At 40.6% G+C, this 18,561-nt stretch overlaps 1 protein-coding gene across 3 annotated transcripts in view; it reads right to left on the reverse strand.

The window, feature by feature from the left end:
- Positions 1–18,561, reverse strand: part of LOC126368881 (sodium-independent sulfate anion transporter-like) — a 52,888-nt gene that overhangs the window by 14,790 nt on the left and 19,537 nt on the right. For all 3 annotated transcript variants that reach the window (XR_007566640.1, XM_050013085.1, XM_050013086.1), the window contains exons 2-6: positions 14,234–14,448; positions 11,614–11,809; positions 6,798–6,937; positions 3,136–3,216; positions 2,070–2,236 (exon numbers count right to left, since the gene is read on the reverse strand). Coding sequence is in view for 2 of the 3 variants with exons in the window: in XM_050013085.1 (XP_049869042.1) it covers positions 2,070–2,236; positions 3,136–3,216; positions 6,798–6,937; positions 11,614–11,809; positions 14,234–14,434 (785 nt within the window). In the remaining variant the exon portion in view is untranslated. The remainder of the gene's footprint in view (positions 1–2,069; positions 2,237–3,135; positions 3,217–6,797; positions 6,938–11,613; positions 11,810–14,233; positions 14,449–18,561) is intronic.

Consider the following 18,561-nt stretch of genomic DNA (forward strand, 5'->3'; position numbering starts at 1 on the left):
TAGGTCTAAGGATCTCCACGACGATCGGTCCTGCGCTGCGCGCATCCAGCGGCTTCCCGCGACCTTCACCAGATCGTCGGTCCACCTTGTAGCGGGCCTACCCACTGAGCGTCGTCCGATACGTGGTCGTGGAAAAAAATAATAAAAAAATATCATTCATAATATAAAAGTAAGATTTTTTTTCTGTAGCCTATTTGATGTTCCACTGCTGGGCAAAGGGCTCCCCTTTTTCTGAAACACGACACTGCGGTCGAGAACTCAAGTAGCAGATGTTGGCGAAAAATCCGCTAAACTGAAGTGAGAATGGGCGGGACATGTCTGCTGTATGCATCCGGAAAAGTGGGCCAAAAATTAGATCTGATTGGTCGTCACAAGGTCGTCGATAGCAGACCACGGAGACGATAGAGGGACGAGTTAGACGCCTTCCGAAGCATCTGGTAAAACGATGCCTAAGACAGGGAGGGTTGGAAAGAGAAGAATAATACACGCTTAAATGCTGACGGTGACGGGAACCAAAAAATTAAAAAAATAAAATTAAATTAAATGATGGGAATGTACTATACTGGATGTTAGTGCCACCGTACCGAATACTGAGGGGAATTATTCAGCTCGTGATTCTGAGTTAATATCAAGTGAAATTTTCCGTCGCAAAAGTATGGCAATGAAAATAATTTAACACATTAACATTTTCATGAGTTTTGCTATGGAAAATCCCACTTGATATTAACCCAGAATAACGGTCTGAATCATCATCACTCTCAGTATTCGTCAAGTCACTAACACCCATACGCACCCGTATGGTAACTTAAAGAGGGTGTAAGTGGCATCGTAACGAATGCTGAAGCGAATTATTTAACTCGTGATTCTAAGTTAATATCAAGTGGAAATTTCCGTCGCAAAACTATGGAATTGAAAATAAATTAAAAAAATAAAATAAATATAAAGATTTTTGCGAAGGATAATTCAACTTGATATCAACTCAGAATCATGGTCTGAATCATACCTCAAAATTTTCGTTACAGTGTCACTAACACCCTGTATTTATTGTAAACTTTTCCATTAGCTTATTTAACAATTAATTCCATTCAAATTGCTTATAATCCTTTATCAAATTTACAGTACGAAGTTGAAAGCCTATCAGTCAGTTTTTGAGGACAGTAGTCAATTCCCTTTCAGATTGTAGAGTTTAGCGTCTTGTGTATTAAGTTTGACAAGGTTGCGACGGCAAGGGCTAGTAAAAATACCTAAAGCGACGATGATTCATCGCCAATTTAAATAATAAATCGACTTAAGACAATATAATATAAGTTAATAATAGAATTATGTTTCAGGATTCTTTTGATTGCTCAGCGAACAAGCAATTGAGTGCGTAACTAGGATTTAAAACATAGAGATGGTCGGAGAGAGTAGACTATAACATAAAAAGAGTCGGATATCTCCGACTATCACATCTCACTGAGCTTTCTGTTAGACTAACGTGATAGGTGGTGAGTCGTATCGCTATCTATAATGGTTGAGCCAACTGTGTTAGTAAAAACTTAAAAACACACATACATACATAAACAGCCTATATACGTCCCACTGCTGGGCACAGGCCTCCCTTCAATCAACCGGAGGGGCAAAACTAATAATTCATTGGTACAGTCATCCGTGCTTCGGAAGGCACGTTAAGCCGTTGGTCCCGGCTGCATTAGCAGTCGTTAATAACCATCAATCCGCACTGGGTCCGCGTGATGGTTTAAGGCCCGATCTCCCTATCCATCCATAGCGAAGGCCCGTGCCCCAGTAGTGGGGACGTTAATGGGCTGATGATGTGATGTGGTACAGTCATGAGCAATATAATGTACCCACTTTAGGACTCTGTCGCACTAACATATTTGACATTTAGTGAGACTTACAGTGCAATTTGTCAAAAAAGTTAATGTGAGATGGTACCAAAGTGTAAACATATTAATGCTCGTGACCGCACAAGTCCGGTACGTAAGTTCGTACCGGCGCACCCCGTATGAGAAGCATACCACAGGACCATAGTGACATCATTAAATGCAAACAAACTATACAAATCTTACCTGACAGTGCCTGTTAATTTGAACGGCGACTCGGCGTAATATTTCTCGCACACAAACGCTATTACGGAGCATATTATCACTATAATGGCGTTTCTCGAGGTTGATAATAGCCAAAGAGTCTTTTTCAGTCCCTTCTGGCTCACTGGCAAGTTCAAGTCTTTCATTTTCTGCAAGAAATACATGCAGGATCAAAATCATTTATTCAGCGTAATTATCATGGACAAACTCGCGCGGCGGGATTCGTTCTTCTATCGTGTCGTGTCGCTTCCCTAGTGTAAGTTAAACATACTGAATTAACTTTTAGATACCTATCTTAGATCTCATCAGCTGGCCTATATGCGTACCGACGTATTGTAATCAGAGATTCATTTCCGTTTCGTGATTAGAAAGCCGTGGTCTCTGCGGCTGTCACGGGCACGCTCGACTTACTAGTGATCCCGGGAACTTGGTAATTACTTAGGAACGTTACGGTATCTCAATGTGACACTATGCACGCCGTATGACGATTCAAATTCAGTTGGTAACAATAGTTACACTTTGAAGCGTCATTTTTTATATAACGAACGTCTCATCCGCCTAAAACTACTGCAGTTTATCACAACCTGTAAAGCCGACGAAAAGTAGGCGCAAGAAAAATCTCGGCACAGGGCCCTAGATGTTCTTTAAAAACCATAAAATATTGTTATACATCCAGTAATTTGGCTGTCTAATATAGGTTCCCACACAGTTAATCAAATGCATTCATATTTTCTAACACATCGTACGATTCGGAGGTCGATTCGAATCTCACAATCGCCAATAACTTTGCGATCCATAGTTTGGTTAGAGCATTGCTGGCTGAAATCACCTGATGATTTCGTGAATTTTCGAGATTCGGAGGGCACGGTAAACAGTCGGTCCCGGCCGGCTACTATTTATATTATTTACTGAAATAAATATGTAGTCGTTAGACGAGCCACGTCAGGAGACTGCGGCTCATGAATAATCCTGTTATCAGGGTTGATGCGATCGGCGATCGACCATCGACATCCGTAACACAGAAGTATAAACACGTGTGTACACTTACCCGTAATAGCAATAACGTAATAATACATGTTACGCCCAACACACTGTCGGCTAGTTTTGCATTTGGCACGTTTATTATCACCTGAAAAAAAAAACCCCATTAATTAAAGGAAAACTATTTTTATCATGTCCGTAACTTTATTTTAATGTGCATTGTGTAGCACTTAATGTATGTAGGACGCAAATGACAGGTTCTTTTGTGACTGAATTTTATCATAACTAAATCTTATGTTATATTGTGCCATTTTTAATGACGCATTAATCCTCAAACGAATGTAAAGTGTATGTGTGTGTGTGCGTATGTGCGTAGTGAGTGAATTCGTTAGGCCAGCTTTATTGTGTGCCGTGTGACCGGACCTTCAAGTCGAAGTTCGGTTTTGCCAGCCACATCAGAACCCACCACAACAACGACCCGGGATAGATATTTAGGAGTCGCCGTCGCCGGATACGGTTTGGACGACATGATGATGATGATGTGCGTAGTGTCTCAGGATCGAAGTAAATGGAATTCCATAGTCTCTGCTTACCTACAGTGGGAAATAGTCGTGAGTTTACGTATGTATGTAAAGTGTAAATCGATGGAAAGTATCACGTCATGACGCAGCAAATCCCAGTCATTCCACACGTATACTGGGCTGTGAAAGTGCGAAGTCACATTATCCTATATTCCTGGAAGATAGGGTTTTATCCAATAGGACATTGAAGGCTGATGACCCTATTATCCGAAAGAAAGTAGATACCTACGTTAAGCAGTCGGACCTGGCTACTATTTACTCATGGTATAAGAAAACCAGGTATGTTCATTTTTTTTTGGTTTTCCCCGAAGGGTAAGGCAAAGGGAACTATGCCCGTAGAGCGAAGTCTTACATATTTTTTTTTTCTTGATGATTAATGAAATGATGAAAGGTGATGATGAGTAATGATGAAACCTAAGCCCCTACCCTCGGAGCAGACTCCTACTCCGAACCCCCAAACGAATTAACTCAAAAGTCCGCATAAACTTTCGAGTTATGAAGCGGCTTGTTGGCACGAAGCGAAAATAGACAGATACACTTTGATTATTGAATATTCCGATACAATAACACTGTCGCGAATGTTTTCCTACTAACTTAATGCGATCATTAACCGTTCCCGCCAAAGAGCCCAGGTATGTTCTAAACTGACAGCGAACATTTCAAGGCTAGCTGACGTCATCCCGCCTTGAATTGCCATTGAAATTTTGAACTTTTAGTAAAAGATTTAGGTACTTAAAGTTTTAATGATTCTTACACATGTGACAAGCAATAATATAATTAAATACATTAGTCAGTGATTCACTTAATTTTCAATGATATAATTTACGTCTTTGGAATGTTGGAGATTTAATGGTAACACAGTGAAAAAAACAACTATTTAGTATTAATGACGAATATGTTGGTGTAATCCTCATCACCATTAATTTAAGAGTCTTGTCGGTGCAGCATTCTCTGTGCTACTTTTTAGGAAAAAATAGAGCAGTGGTTTCCCTCTTGCCTCCCGCCCCGCAGTACTCTGTCTGACGCAAGTGAGATGGCGCCCAGAGTAGTCTATTACAAAGCCATACTAGGACTCCTGTCCTCCGCCTCTGAATAGTACTGACAGTTACTGCTGCCCTCTGTCAGGTTCCAGGTTACAGTCCCTGTGACTTGTCCCTTCCATCCTGCATTGCCGTACCGATGGCTTCCATCTTCGCCTCTGCAACCGTTGAGGTCTTCACCCGTATCCCTGGGCAAGGGTTCTACGTTATACCCCGTAGGTCGTATAATCCTACTAAATTAATATTCACAAGGAAGCCACAACGTCTACTCCTAGCACAGAGTAAACAAAAGTGAAGGTAGATGGCGTCTCGATAGTACATTATTACTCGATTTCATTATAGAATTGACAACATACAATTAGGCGATTCTCACACTGCCCGGCATGATGCAGCGTAGCGCGTGGATGCGTGTACTGCCAGGTCTAACACACAGAAAATGCATCCGCATGAACGCGTGTGTATGCATTTTCTGTGTGTTAGACTGTGCGTGTTTTCTATACAACCGGAGATACTTATAAGCAACAGAAGAACACGCAGCCACGCGCTACGCTGCACCATGCGGGGTAGTGTGAGAACCGCCTTAAATCGATTTTTGTATTTTTATTTAAATAAAACCAACATTAGGTGGAGTATGTTTTAAAGCGTACTGTTTCAGGTGACTAGCAATGAATGAAGGAAGGTAACTATAATGTTTATTTGTAACACAGGTGTTGTACATTTGAAGGCCACAAAATTCAAATTGGTCGTAGGTACCTACTGTAGCAATGTGACCTCTTCAAGGCACGTTCGATCCGTCTATTAGGCATAATTTCTAAATTAGTTAATTTTGAATACAATACGTAAATTCGTCTTGTTCTGGTGTCAGGGTTATTACTGAGCCTCCAAAGGCCCCTGACATGGCTTATGTAACGACAACATAAGTACAGATCATCTTACTTTTGAACAATCAGATGATCAGCCTGTAATGTCCTAACCAAACTAAGGATCACAAAGTGATTTTTGTGATTTGTCACCACCGGGATTCGAACCCGGATCGTGACCACAACGCTCAACCACTGGACCACGGAGGCTTATTAGTGTAGAGATAGTAATATTTGAGGGTTGTCATTGAATGTGTAGTGATTGTGTAGATTGCTACTTAGCAGCAAGGCCTCCTATTGTGTTTGTCAGTCCTGGCTACTATTTACTTAATTAAGTATGTAGTCGCTATATGAGCCATGTCAAGGGCCTTTGGCGGTTCTGTAGTAACCATGACACCAGTTGATGAGGTTGGTCAGTGACCTCACAACTCACACGAGAAGAGGATTGTGCTATTTATTCACATAACATAAGTTCACGACTATATCGCAATAGGCTAGTTTCCAATCAAAAAATCAAATCAAGTCAAATCAGTTACTTTTTACATGTATAACTTAAAATAAAATTAGATGGTGTTTACAGGAATCAGCACCATCATCACCAGCCCATTAACGTCCCCACTGCTGGGGCACGGGCCTTCCCTATGGATGGACAGGGAGATCGGGCCTTAAACCACCACGCGGGCCCAGTGCGGATTGGTGGTTATTAACGACTGCTAATGCAGCCGGGACCAACGGCTTAACGTGCCTTCCGAAGCACGGAGGAGCTCGAGAAGAAAACTTTTTTTTTTGTGGTCACCCATCCTATATAGCGAAAGTTGCTTAACTTCAACAATCGCAGACTGAGCGCGTTAACCGCTGCGCCACCGAGCTCCTCAATCAGCACCAATATGTATCTAATCTATGTATACCGGCGTGCGTGTATGAAGCGATTGATGAATGTGGAGGAAGCAAGAGAAGTGTGTCAGGATCAAAGCAAATGGAATTCCATATACCTAGAAATAGGCGTGAGTTTATGTACTCGTATGTATGCAGTTAATGTTTATTAGGTATGTAAGGTTAGGTTAGGTTGGCACCTATTCATATAATTTTCCACCTTCATATAGAAGAGCGGTGTCTCCTGCCACAGGCATTCTTTGCTTAAAAGGAGACCCCTGCATTTTAGCTTTAAGAGCATAATTTTGTAAAAGGAAAACTTTTTTTTATGCGTCTATGTAAAAGTGTAATGTAATAAGAAAAAAAAATAGGTACCTTTTTAAGAGTGTCGATGAACCCTCCGGATTTGAACTGCAGTCCCAGTAGGCCTTTGAGTTGGGACACTGCTATTATCACAGACGTCGCTGAAGTGAACCCCACAGTCACGGGTACCGATATGAAGTCTATCAACACTCCTGTGTACAACATTTATTACGTGTAAATACTTCTATATAACATAAATAGCCTACATAATGGCGCCTCAGAGAATACAACATAGGCCCCTTTTTTAAAAATTAAATTCCGATGTGATTTTCTTCAACAAAACCTCGATTTCTTTAAATAAAGAAATAATTTTTTGTTGTTTTTTTTTTTTTTGACGTGACTCATTGTAGATTTGCCGAAAATAGGATTAACTACTTGGCCGGACAAATGGGGAGCGCTGAAGGCTCTCACCCGGTACAACATTTACGACAACAGGCCGGCTCAGGGCGTCGTAAGAGAGGAAAATTCTTTTTAAAATTTATTTATAAAACTTCATAAATTGCATATAGATTGTTTTACAAACATTTGAAAGATTTAATCGACCCTAGTGGGTCGATAGCGATAAGCGCTGATTGAGGGAATTAATTATTAGAGGACGCCACACCTACAATACGAGGGGAGGTCAAAAAGTTCGCGGAATGGAGGGGTTGGAGGGGGTTGGTTTGCTCGTACAGGTAGCCGCTAGTTGCACACCTCATTAACAGTATATGTACCAAGTTTGAAGCAAATCGGGTCATTAACGTTTGAACTACCGACCAGCAAACAAGTGAATCGGGAAGAACTCAGCGAATATGGAGAAAATTGAACACCGCGCCGTCATTAAGTTCCTCACCAAGCAAGGAAAATCCGCTCAGACGATTTTTTAAGAGCTGTTAGCAGTTTACGCGGACTCTGCCCCTGGTAAAACCATGGTTTACAAGTGGCATAGTCTTTTCAAGCAAGGAAGAGAGTCGATTGAAGATGACCCCCGCTCCGGACGGCCCATTGAGGCCACCACACCGGAAATCATCGAAAAAGTAGAGAAACTTGTATTAGAAGATACCCGCTTGAAGAAGAAGCAGCTTGCAGCAATGGTCGGTGTATCCGAAACAAGTATTTTAAATATCCTACATCAACATCTTGGGATGACTAAGGTCAGCGCAAGATGGGTTCCAAGAATGCTCACGCCACTTCAAAAAAGCGAGCGTGTCGAGTGTTCTCGCCAGTTTTTAGAGCTCTGTGGAGAGAATAAGGAAGAAGTTATGGCCCGGATTGTTACTGGAGATGAAACCTGGGTTCACCACTATGAACCTGAGTCGAAGCAAGAGTCGATGCAGTGGCATAAAAAAGGCACACCTCCTCCAAAGAAGTTTAAGGTGTCACAATCGGCCGGAAAGATCATGGCCACTATTTTTTGGGATACAGAAGGTATTTTGCTGATTGATTATAAAGATCGTGGTGTGACTATAACGGGACATTACTACGCTTCTTTACTGGATAGATTGAAAGAGGCTATCAAGGAAAAAAGAAGAGGAAAGCTGTCAAGAGGTGTGCTCCTTTTGCACGACAACGCACCCGTCCACACGTGCCATGTTGCGACGGCTGCCATTCACCGATGCGGGTTCGAAAAATTAAACCACCCGCCTTACAGTCCAGACTTGGCCCCCAGCGATTATTATTTGTTCTCAAAAATGAAAAAGGAACTGCGTGGACGAAAATTTGGCGATGATGAAGAAGTCAAGTCTGCAATTTCGGCCTATTTTGACAGCAAAGAGAAATCTTTTTTTTACGATGGAATAAACAAATTATTTGATAGATCCGGAAAATGTGTTAAGGTTAAGGGAGAATATATTGAAAAGGAAAAATAGTTTCGTGTTTAATTTCGACCCCCTTCCCCCTCATTCCGCGAACTTTTTGACCTCCCCTCGTACAATAATATCAAATATATACAGATGACATCGTAACGAACACTGAGGGAGATGATTCAGATCATGATTCGAATGCAAACATGAATTCAAATTCATAAAGTCGAATTCAGTGGTTTGAAGCCCGAACCGAGATTCAAACCCGGGACGCTAAGATGTATGTCACGTCTCCAAACAGCTATCACGGATTCGCGGATCACATCTATCTTATCATGATAAACTTATTTACAGTTTGCGCATTATTTATACCTTTTACAAACTCCCTAGACACTTCCCGTCAACTTACCGACTTGAAAGTTTTACAACGATAATAGATGTTGAGAACTGTCAAGCGAAAATGTAGCTTAAACCGAACAACATTGACAACTATTCAGAATTCTTTGTCTCCAAAACTAAATATAACGCAACAAAACATGAAGAACCGACTGAAAGTGTAACAAATAACATTTTGTGTACAACCAAAATCTGCCAAGTTAAAACAAAGGCACAAAGTTGAAAGGAAGAAAGTAACAAAGTAGCTAAACACAAATAACTATTCCTTCTGACTCCGGCGAAGAAAGAATAGTGGCGCGGTACTAAACGTTAAAACTTTTGATTTCCTGTTCTGTATCTTGCATCTCAGCTGCTTTTACGATTTGTAAAAGATATTTTTCCTTAAAACCTTAAGGAGTCAACAAAGTAATTTAAACAGGGATTTTATACCTAATTATTGTAAGTAATAAAAACAAGCTCGGTGGCGCAGCGGTTAACGCGCTCGGTCTGCGATTGTTGAAGTAAAGCAACTTTCGCAAAGGCCGGTCATAGGATGGGTGACCACAAAAAAGAAGTTTTCATCTCGAGCTCCTCCGTGCTTCGGAAGGCACGTTAAGCCGTTGGTCCCGGCTGCATTAGCAGTCGTTAATAACCATCAATCGGCACTGGGCCCGCGTGATTGTTTTAAGGCCCGATCTCCCTATCCATCCATAGGGAATGCTCGTGCCCCAGCAGTGGGGACGTTAATGGGCTGATGATGATGATGATGAATAAAACAAAACTTTAATGTTTCGAGGTTTTGTTGTAGGTACATACTTCTGGCGGAATTCTATGTCATCGCCTTACGGAGAAAATCTCGTAAGCGTAAGCTCCTTTTTAAAAAATCTTATTCTCAAGTGGTTTCATGTCATTTCATTCATGTTATGTGACCACGAAATAGAAGAAAGAGGATGGAAAGGTTCTAACGCGCATTGTGTATTGAGAACCGCTGTCGCCGGTTCAACCCCACTTTTTTTTACTACTACTCCTGCAAACAGATAACTATGATAGCTCTACCGCTTCTGAAATTCCATAGCCACTTTACCGGCAATGTATATTTTATGTCAAACGCTGCAATTTTACCATTATTTTTCGTTAGATACTGCATACAAAAGTATTTTTTGATAGATATAGATAGCTGAGCATACTAAAATTTTAGCGTTCATGTGAGGAGGTATCTCCTTGCATGATAGTCGATATTTGATTTTTTGCCATCATCATCATTAACCCATTAACGTCCCCACTGCTGGGGCACGAGCTTTCCCCGTCCATAGGGAAAGTGGGTAGGGAGAACGGGCCTTAAGCCATCACGCGGGCCCAGTGCGGATTGATGGTTATTAACGACTGCTAATGCAGCCGGGACCAACGGCTTAACGTGCCTTCCGAAGTTCGGACTTTTTTTTTGTGGTCACCCATCCTATGACCGGTCTTTGCGAAAGTTGCTTAACTTCAACAATCGCAGACCGAGCGCGTTTACCGCTGCGCCCTGCAGGTTATAATGCACAAATTGTCCTTTTATTAATATGTTATCGCGGAGCTCCGTGTGTTGTGAAGTTTGCGGATGAGTGGATTGCACAGTTGAAGTATGAACTTTTTGCTCATACTTGTATGGCGCGCTCACTTGGCCCTTCCAACCTCTCTTCTATTCCGTGCATGTGACATTCTCATGATATTTTGATTAACAAAACCTTGATTAACCCCTTTTTTTCACTCATTCTTCTTCTCATTTAATGTTAGATTAATGTGACATACCTATACCTGCCTCTTTATCAGCGCGTAACTCTTTATCTATTTGTGGAGATTTCTCATTAGCATTGTCTACATCTATCGTCTAGATCTATAGTTATTATTTGACTGTTAATCTTCCTAAGAAAATAAAATAAAATAAATAAAATTAAAAATTAGTGGTCTCAGTTTTTACTTGGAGTGAAAGTAACGAGTCCGTTTCGAGGTTTTGTTGAAGAAAATCACATTAGAATACGATTTTATAAATTGCGTTTAATACATTTTCACTATAGAGATCCGGGCCCACTACTCTGTATCAAACCAGGACCATATCCGTCCCGGTACAGGCAAATAAAAAAAAAAATATATTCTTTGTATGAATTTCTATGGCGCAACGCCCACTAGATCATTCCGTTACCGACCAACACCGTAGCGTGCGATGCACGGACCGGCCAAAATTCCCGGTACATACGGGTATAGAACGGGATTGCTCCGTTGCAGTGGGCATAGTAGCGTCCGGCACGTGCCGGTCCGTGCCTGACACAGTCTTAGCGCGGTCCTAGTATGATACGGTATAGTGGGCACAAACCTTAAGACGACAATGGGTATAAAATTTTGGTATTAACCCTTTGCTGGCCACGCATTATCATAAAAGTCACGACCAAAAAAAAATTACTGAAAAAATACATAAATAGCTAGGCAGGTATCATAGGAATCTGCAAGTAAAATATAAACAGCCCATATACGTCCCACTTGGCACAGGCCTCTTCAAAAAACAAAACAAAAAATAAACTAATTTACAGTTACTATACCATACATAAGTACGAAAATGGTTGTCGCATATTGAAAGGGAAAAGCAATTAAATATCTTCAAGTATACTTAATACTAGTATTCATCAAGTACTCACCTAAATGCAATATCCCCATGATAAGCTGGACAACTCCAGTAAGGAAGCACAATAGAACGGCGTAGTCGAAGTTTCTGCCTTGAATCTGTTGATACGTCATCAGAGCTAATAAAGCAGTCGGTCCCAGTGTGATGTCTTTACACGACCCGAATATCATGTAAACGAAGCATCCCATGAAAGAGGAATACAGCCCATACTGGAAACAAAAACTGTTATTAGACGCAAGAAATGGCTTTAAGTTTACTCGACTTAACAAAAAGGTGGTAGATTTCGGCCGCATCCCGGACACTTCATACAAAACACCTCGCTTTACACAGACGTCACACATTGACGGTATCGTACACGCGCATCTGTGTGTGTGACGTCTGACGCCACACGTATGTTCGGGGTGAGGGGGGGGGGGGGGGGGGGGGGGGGGTAAACCTACCTCAGACTCTGGTGGGGAGTGGAGAGTTGCCGTTCTATACGTAGTATTATTTCTTATTCTATGCCTGTATCTTGGGAAACCGTAAAAAATATACCAATATGTTATATTAGCCCATACGACTGAAGACTAAAGTAAGACCGCGGGCGGACCAGGGGTCTGTTTAATAAAACTTACAATTGTAAATTACAATGACAATTTGATGTATATTGCGGAGTGGGTGATCACGAATATTTTGCAGTTTCATATTAGCTACGTAATGGACACCAAATTGTCGTTGTAATTTACAATTGTAAGTTTTATTAAACAGACCCTTGTTGTTTTAAATTTTGTACCGGGTGAGAGCCCTCTGCGCTCCCTATTTGTCCGACCAACTAGTTAATGCCGTTTGCGGAAAATCTACAATAAGTCACGTTAAATAAAAAATCATAACTAGAGTGAATAGGTATTTACTAGGTAATCGTGTACCACTTTAGGCCACGCCACCACTTAGACTGTGGTCAAACGTAATCTAATTTTTAATTTAAAAAGATCACGCACTCTTGTGTTTGAAGTCGGAAGAGGAAATCCTAGGTGAATGTAACACGATCGATCGGTGTATGGTGTTATAATCAAAGGAGTACTCTATACCGGCGAGCATGTATGATAATTTTGAAGAGTGGAAGAAGCGAGAGTGTCAGGATGGTAACGAGTGGAATTCTGCAGTCTGTACCAACCTCCCTGGGAAATATTCTTATGTTTATGAAAAATTGCCTCCGTGGTCTAGTGGTTAGAACGTTAGGCTCACGATCTGGAGGTCCGGGTTCGATTCCCGATGGGGACATTGTCGAAATCACTTTGTGACACTGTCCTTTGTTTGGTAAGGACTTTTCAGGCTTGAATCACCTGATCGTCCGAAAAAGTAAGATGATTCCGTTCTTCGGAAGGCACGTTAAGCCGTTGGTCCCGGCTATTAGCCGTAAAAACACCTCCACCAACCCGCATTGGAGAGCGTGGTGGAGTATGCTCCATACCCCCTCCGGTTGATTGAGGTGAGGCCTGTGCCCAGCAGTGGGACGTATATAGGCTGTTTATGGTATGAAAAACAAGCGGCAGGGAATGTTAGAAAGAAACACACGCACATTCACAGAACCGGACAGGATTTGAGTATTTTTATGGATACGTGAAACACATAACAGACAATGTACTGTAGCGAGAAACTTACGCAAATAAAAACTTACAAGTGTAATTCTAGGGGCCAAAGTACCCTGAAGTACAGCATTGTTCTCATTCTACGACTTTAGGGATTTTATATGAAACTAGCCTTCGACCCGCGACTCTGCCATTGCGCGAATTTTTTATCCTTCCCCTTCCTTTTCGTCCCCTTAAGAGTTGATTTCCCGGATAAAAACTATCCTATGTTCTTTCCTAGCTCCTAAACTACCTCTAAGCTAAATTTACTAAATATTTGTTTGTTCTAGTGTTGCCTGATAATCGACTGAATATCGATTATTTGCTAAGCCCCCATCGAGAATGTCCGTATGGTACTCCGAAATACCCTTCACCGAATAGGAGGATTATGATGAGTATGGATACTGAAAATTCTAAATATGTATATTTAAAAAAAAAAAAACATCTAGATATCGAAAACTCTTGGCGATTACTGCACCGACAAGAGCGCAGCTCTTAAATAAAGAGAGAGAGAGATTGAAAACTCTACAATTATATCGATTACAATCGAATCGATTAATTGACACTACACGTTGACGTTATCCTACACGCGAAGTCTGACGCCCATACGTTTAAAAGGTGAGGTAAACCTAGCTCAGCTGCTGGTGGGGAACGGAGAGTCGCTGTTCTATAATGTAGTATTATTCCTTATTCTATGCTTCAGAAGAGATTGTGGTCAATATTATGTAAATATAAGATCTGCACCTATGCAGAGATAGCGCGCCGACGCTTTCCTGCAAGGCTGGACGGAGGAAGCACTGGAGAGAAAATCCTGGAAGAAATAGAAGCCTTTGCTCCAATTTAGTATGGACAAAAGTCTCTCTCACAATAGAAACATGTTTAGTGTGAGTAGTACTATGTTAAGTTTGACTGTAATTGTGAGTGAGAAATTAACTTATTTTTATTATTATTTGAATAATTTTTTTTAAGGATACCTCAGGCTACACAAGACAAGGCTAAAGTGAAAAAGGTCCATTTAAGTCTTACCTGGGGATGCAATCCAGCTAATGTGGCGTACGCTAGTGCTTGAGGTATGACTGTGAGACCTACAGTGATTCCAGCTATGAAATCTGCTAATGCTTTCTCTGAGTTGTATTCCGGCAGCCATTTTGTTACTGGCAACCTTTTATGGAGCAGCCTCTTGCACCAAGTCTGCCTCTTATAACGGTGTTTTGATGGCGATGACATGTTTCAGGATGCACCTGGTGAAAAAGCAACGAATCAATAAAATGTTTAGGAAACATAACTCGAGAACATTTTGTTGACGAATGACTCAACTTCAGGTGTCACAATTGTAAGTTAATTTGATTTTTATTGGCATATTTTAAATATCTGACAAAAGCATTGGCTTCAATATACGTACGAGGTGGATACTATGTCTTTAAGTGTTTGTTTTTGAACATAGTCCTAAGATTTTGATGAACCATAAATGCTATCTGATGTGACTGAACGCTTTCTATACTTCGCTCTTATGCTGTCTCTATCTTTGTATGACAATTACCGCTAATGGTTCTCTAGGAACATCATCATCAGCCAGAAATCGTTCCCTGCCGGACATAGGTCTCCCCCTAGTCTCGCCACAATGACCGATCTGCTGTCCGCATCCAGCTCTTTAGCATTCCCGCAACCTTCAGAAGGTCATCGGTCCACTTTGTTCAGGTCTTCCCACACTCGAGGTCTTTACAGCTCCATCAACCACCCGTTCTAGGAATATAATATATTTTATTGGCAGAATATATTTCTTATAATCCTTGCCAGTAAGCAGCCGCTAACGCGAGATATCTACTAAATTCGCACAGGTTAGTTAGTAAAGAAGATAATAAAAGTTTATTTTTATGATCGCTACAGCTAGTTAGAGCCATTATAATGCTGCAGATTTAGCATAAGGTATAATTAAAATAAGGTATTATTATATTACACTATGTCTCTAAGTAAAAGATAAAGTAAATGGTTACAACGAACTTTTCGCATCTAGCCAATGGAAGATTAAAGTACCTAATTACGCTTAATTACTTACTGATGTCTGGATGAGATATACGAGTATATTTATTTGTTATAATGACTTATATGCATGATAGATAGCATGTTAGTTATATTCGCACGGAAACTTGCATCAGTAAAGGCTCACAGACGATCTGAATGTCAATTATACGTTGCTCTGTTAGCCAGGAATGGTAGCAAAACTGTTGCATATAATAATAAATGTATGTTAACAAAAACTGTTCCCAGCATGACACTGTAGTCGGCGACAGTCGACGTGATTTCTTGTAAAAGTAAAACAATAAATTAAATGGCAAAGTCAACAACAACCGCTCCTCTCGTTTTTGTTTCAAAAGAAACTTTACGTTCAGCAGCACATTATGGCAGAGCAGGTTTGAAATACTTCCCTATAGTTAATTTACTCGAATATGGACGTGGAGCGGAAACTTTTGAAAGCGGGCGAACGTGTTTTTCGTGGAAATTGCTCTGAATGCGGTCCGTTTTAGCTAAATACTCCATTTGTGTGCTCGCTAACCATACTCAGTCAATATGAACTCGATAGGGCGGCGACGGGGTAATGCGTCCCACCTTCCTACGACCTACTACGCCCTCCTGTAGGGAATATTGGGGCAGTTGATTTAATTTAAGGCCCTTTGTGTCGCACACTCCCAATTTCCTAATAAACGCTACGCAGCTAAACAGGGTCGGCGAAAAACAAAGGCACAAAGGTTAGTTCTTACACATAAAAGGGTCACAATCGATGTTCACTCTGTATAAATAACAAATATTACGTTAAATTGCGGTTCTAGAGGTCGCCCCACTATTTAAGCTTTTGTGGAGATAATGAATGAAAAGGAAAAGGGTAACCATTTGCCACCATATGCGGATGAAAATGATAACATCAGGTTTTATTATACGGTCGTGTAATCCGCGTTTCGAACAGTAAAACCTATTGATAATTGGTTCTTTTTGTGAATTTTTAAAGTGCTCCCTAGACGACAATTGAGTGTCGACTGAGAGCAACAAAGTTACGGTTGTCAACATCCAATTATACTCACAGAGTGAACGAAACGTCCAAGAATACAATTTGAAGAAACAAAGAATAAGCTTTACTTTTAAACTAAAAGGACTTTCAAAGAGGGCTCGCTTACGCAAGAAATCAATTACCTATACCGTCGATATGTCTGTCAAAGTAACACCTAATTTACTGTTGCTCCACTGCGTTTTGGTGGAGGTGTTTTACGGCTAACAGCCGGGACCAAAGGCTTAATGCGCCCTCCGAATCACGGAGTCATCTTACTTTTTCAGACAATCAGGTGATTCAAGCATGAAAAGTCCTTAACAAACAAAGAACACACGAAGTGATTTCAACAATGTCTCCATCGGGAATCGAACGCGGACCTCCAAATCGTGAGCTAACACTAGACCACGGAGGCTGTTTTTGTTCGGAGGCATTCTGATGTGATTTTAATCAATTAATTTCAGTCCGGATAAAATTTGTGACCACATGTTTATACCTGGATGAATGCGATATTTCAAAAAGGTGGTATGTACACGTGGTTTTCACTGTAAGGCCACGATAAAGGCTATTTACGTTAAGTTAAAGCTTGAGCACGTTTCTGATGATGTTGTGGTATGTTGTGTCAATTTGCTAGGAGACGTCAGTCCTGCTAATAACCCTGTGACGAACAATGCCGTCCGCCTTTGTTGTCTATCAGGTAGGGCTAACCAATTATTTGCCAGGATTAGATTGGGGATTCCCATTAACCTCTGGTTTGTATTGCTACATCTTACACGTCGCCGATTTCACTAACAGTTTGTGTTGCCAATGAATTCCAGATTTGACCTTTGATAGATCCTTCGGTGGATTAATTTAACAAGGGTACGAAGGGTTGACTATTGAAATGGAGTCATTTATTATCGGCACCTTATGTGCCTATCGTTACCCAAGTACCAACAACGGCATTATGTTGAACAAAGTGACATATTGCTTTACTTTGAAGTGCTTTGAAAAAAAAAGGTACGACAAGACGTTTCTTCAAAGATCACTTATTGAAAGTGATATTTCTAATGGAACATTCCAGGCTACGATCTCCAAAAACAATATAGATGGAGTTGTACAGCTTTAACGTGATAATGGTGCTAATTCCTGTAAATACCATCTAATTTTATTTTAGGTTATATCTGTCATTTTCTTATCCGCCGAAAAGGAAAGGGACGGGTAATCGACAAGCATAAAATTTATGGAACACACGTCAATTTTAAGCACAAATCTAAAACAACCGTCTAAAAATTCGCCCGGGTTATTCATTTATTTACTCATTCTTCCTAAAATTAAGAGCTGTCAATCATCCGTCCCTTTCCTTTTCGGCGGATAAGAAAATGACAGGTATAACTTAAAGTAAAATTAAGAGATGTCTGCAGGAATCGGGGCCAATTACCTATTTTCTCATTACTCGAGTACATAATTATTCCAAAATACAATGTAATGGCAGAAACATATATAAAAATAATTGTTGTTTGATATTTGGATCACATTATGAATAAAATATATTGCTTCTCTTTATTTTGATCTGAATAATAATGGGTGGAAGATGTAATAGTGCCTGGGTGTGATAAAAAAGGTCATTAACCCAAAAACAAAGATAAAAGATGTATACGTCTGTTATCCATGAAATTAGAAGGTTAAACGAAGGGAAATGAGTACAGCTTTTTTTTTGACGTGACTTATTGTAGATTTATACATTGTTTTAAGTTTACGCGGTTATTAATTATCATAATTTAAACACATAATAACGGGTTCTTACCGCGTTTAATGGGGATATGAGACTCCCGATATTTCGACACTGTTGCAAGTGCCATGATCACGGGACGACTGATGAGATTGGAGTGGAGTAGGTAGATCCATATCGGGAGTCTCATATCCCCATTTAAACGCGGTAAGAACCCGTTATTATGTGTTTTAATTATTGTAGATTTGCCGCAGATGGCATTAACCACTTGGCCGGACAAATGGGGAGCGCTGAAGGCTCTCACCCGGTAATGAGTACAGCGCCATCTATATTGTTTTTGGGGAACGTAGTCTAGAAAGTCTCTTATTGGATACACTTACGAGACATTCTCTATGGACACATGCCTTTTCTGTAGTTGACTTTGGCAGTAATGGTCGTCTACTCTAACGACCGGTTGCCATAAAGTCGAAGTTGATATTTCTATTTTAATTTTATCAATGCCTGTGTATTGTGTGAAGTTAATCTTTGAAAATGACTACGATTTCGTATTTTGAGAGATGGCGCGACGCGCTGAATTAGTTTCTGGTACGGTGGCGCGAACAG

The sequence above is a fragment of the Pectinophora gossypiella genome, chromosome 8 (assembly GCF_024362695.1).
Source record: "Pectinophora gossypiella chromosome 8, ilPecGoss1.1, whole genome shotgun sequence".
NCBI classification, from domain to species: domain Eukaryota; kingdom Metazoa; phylum Arthropoda; class Insecta; order Lepidoptera; family Gelechiidae; genus Pectinophora; species Pectinophora gossypiella.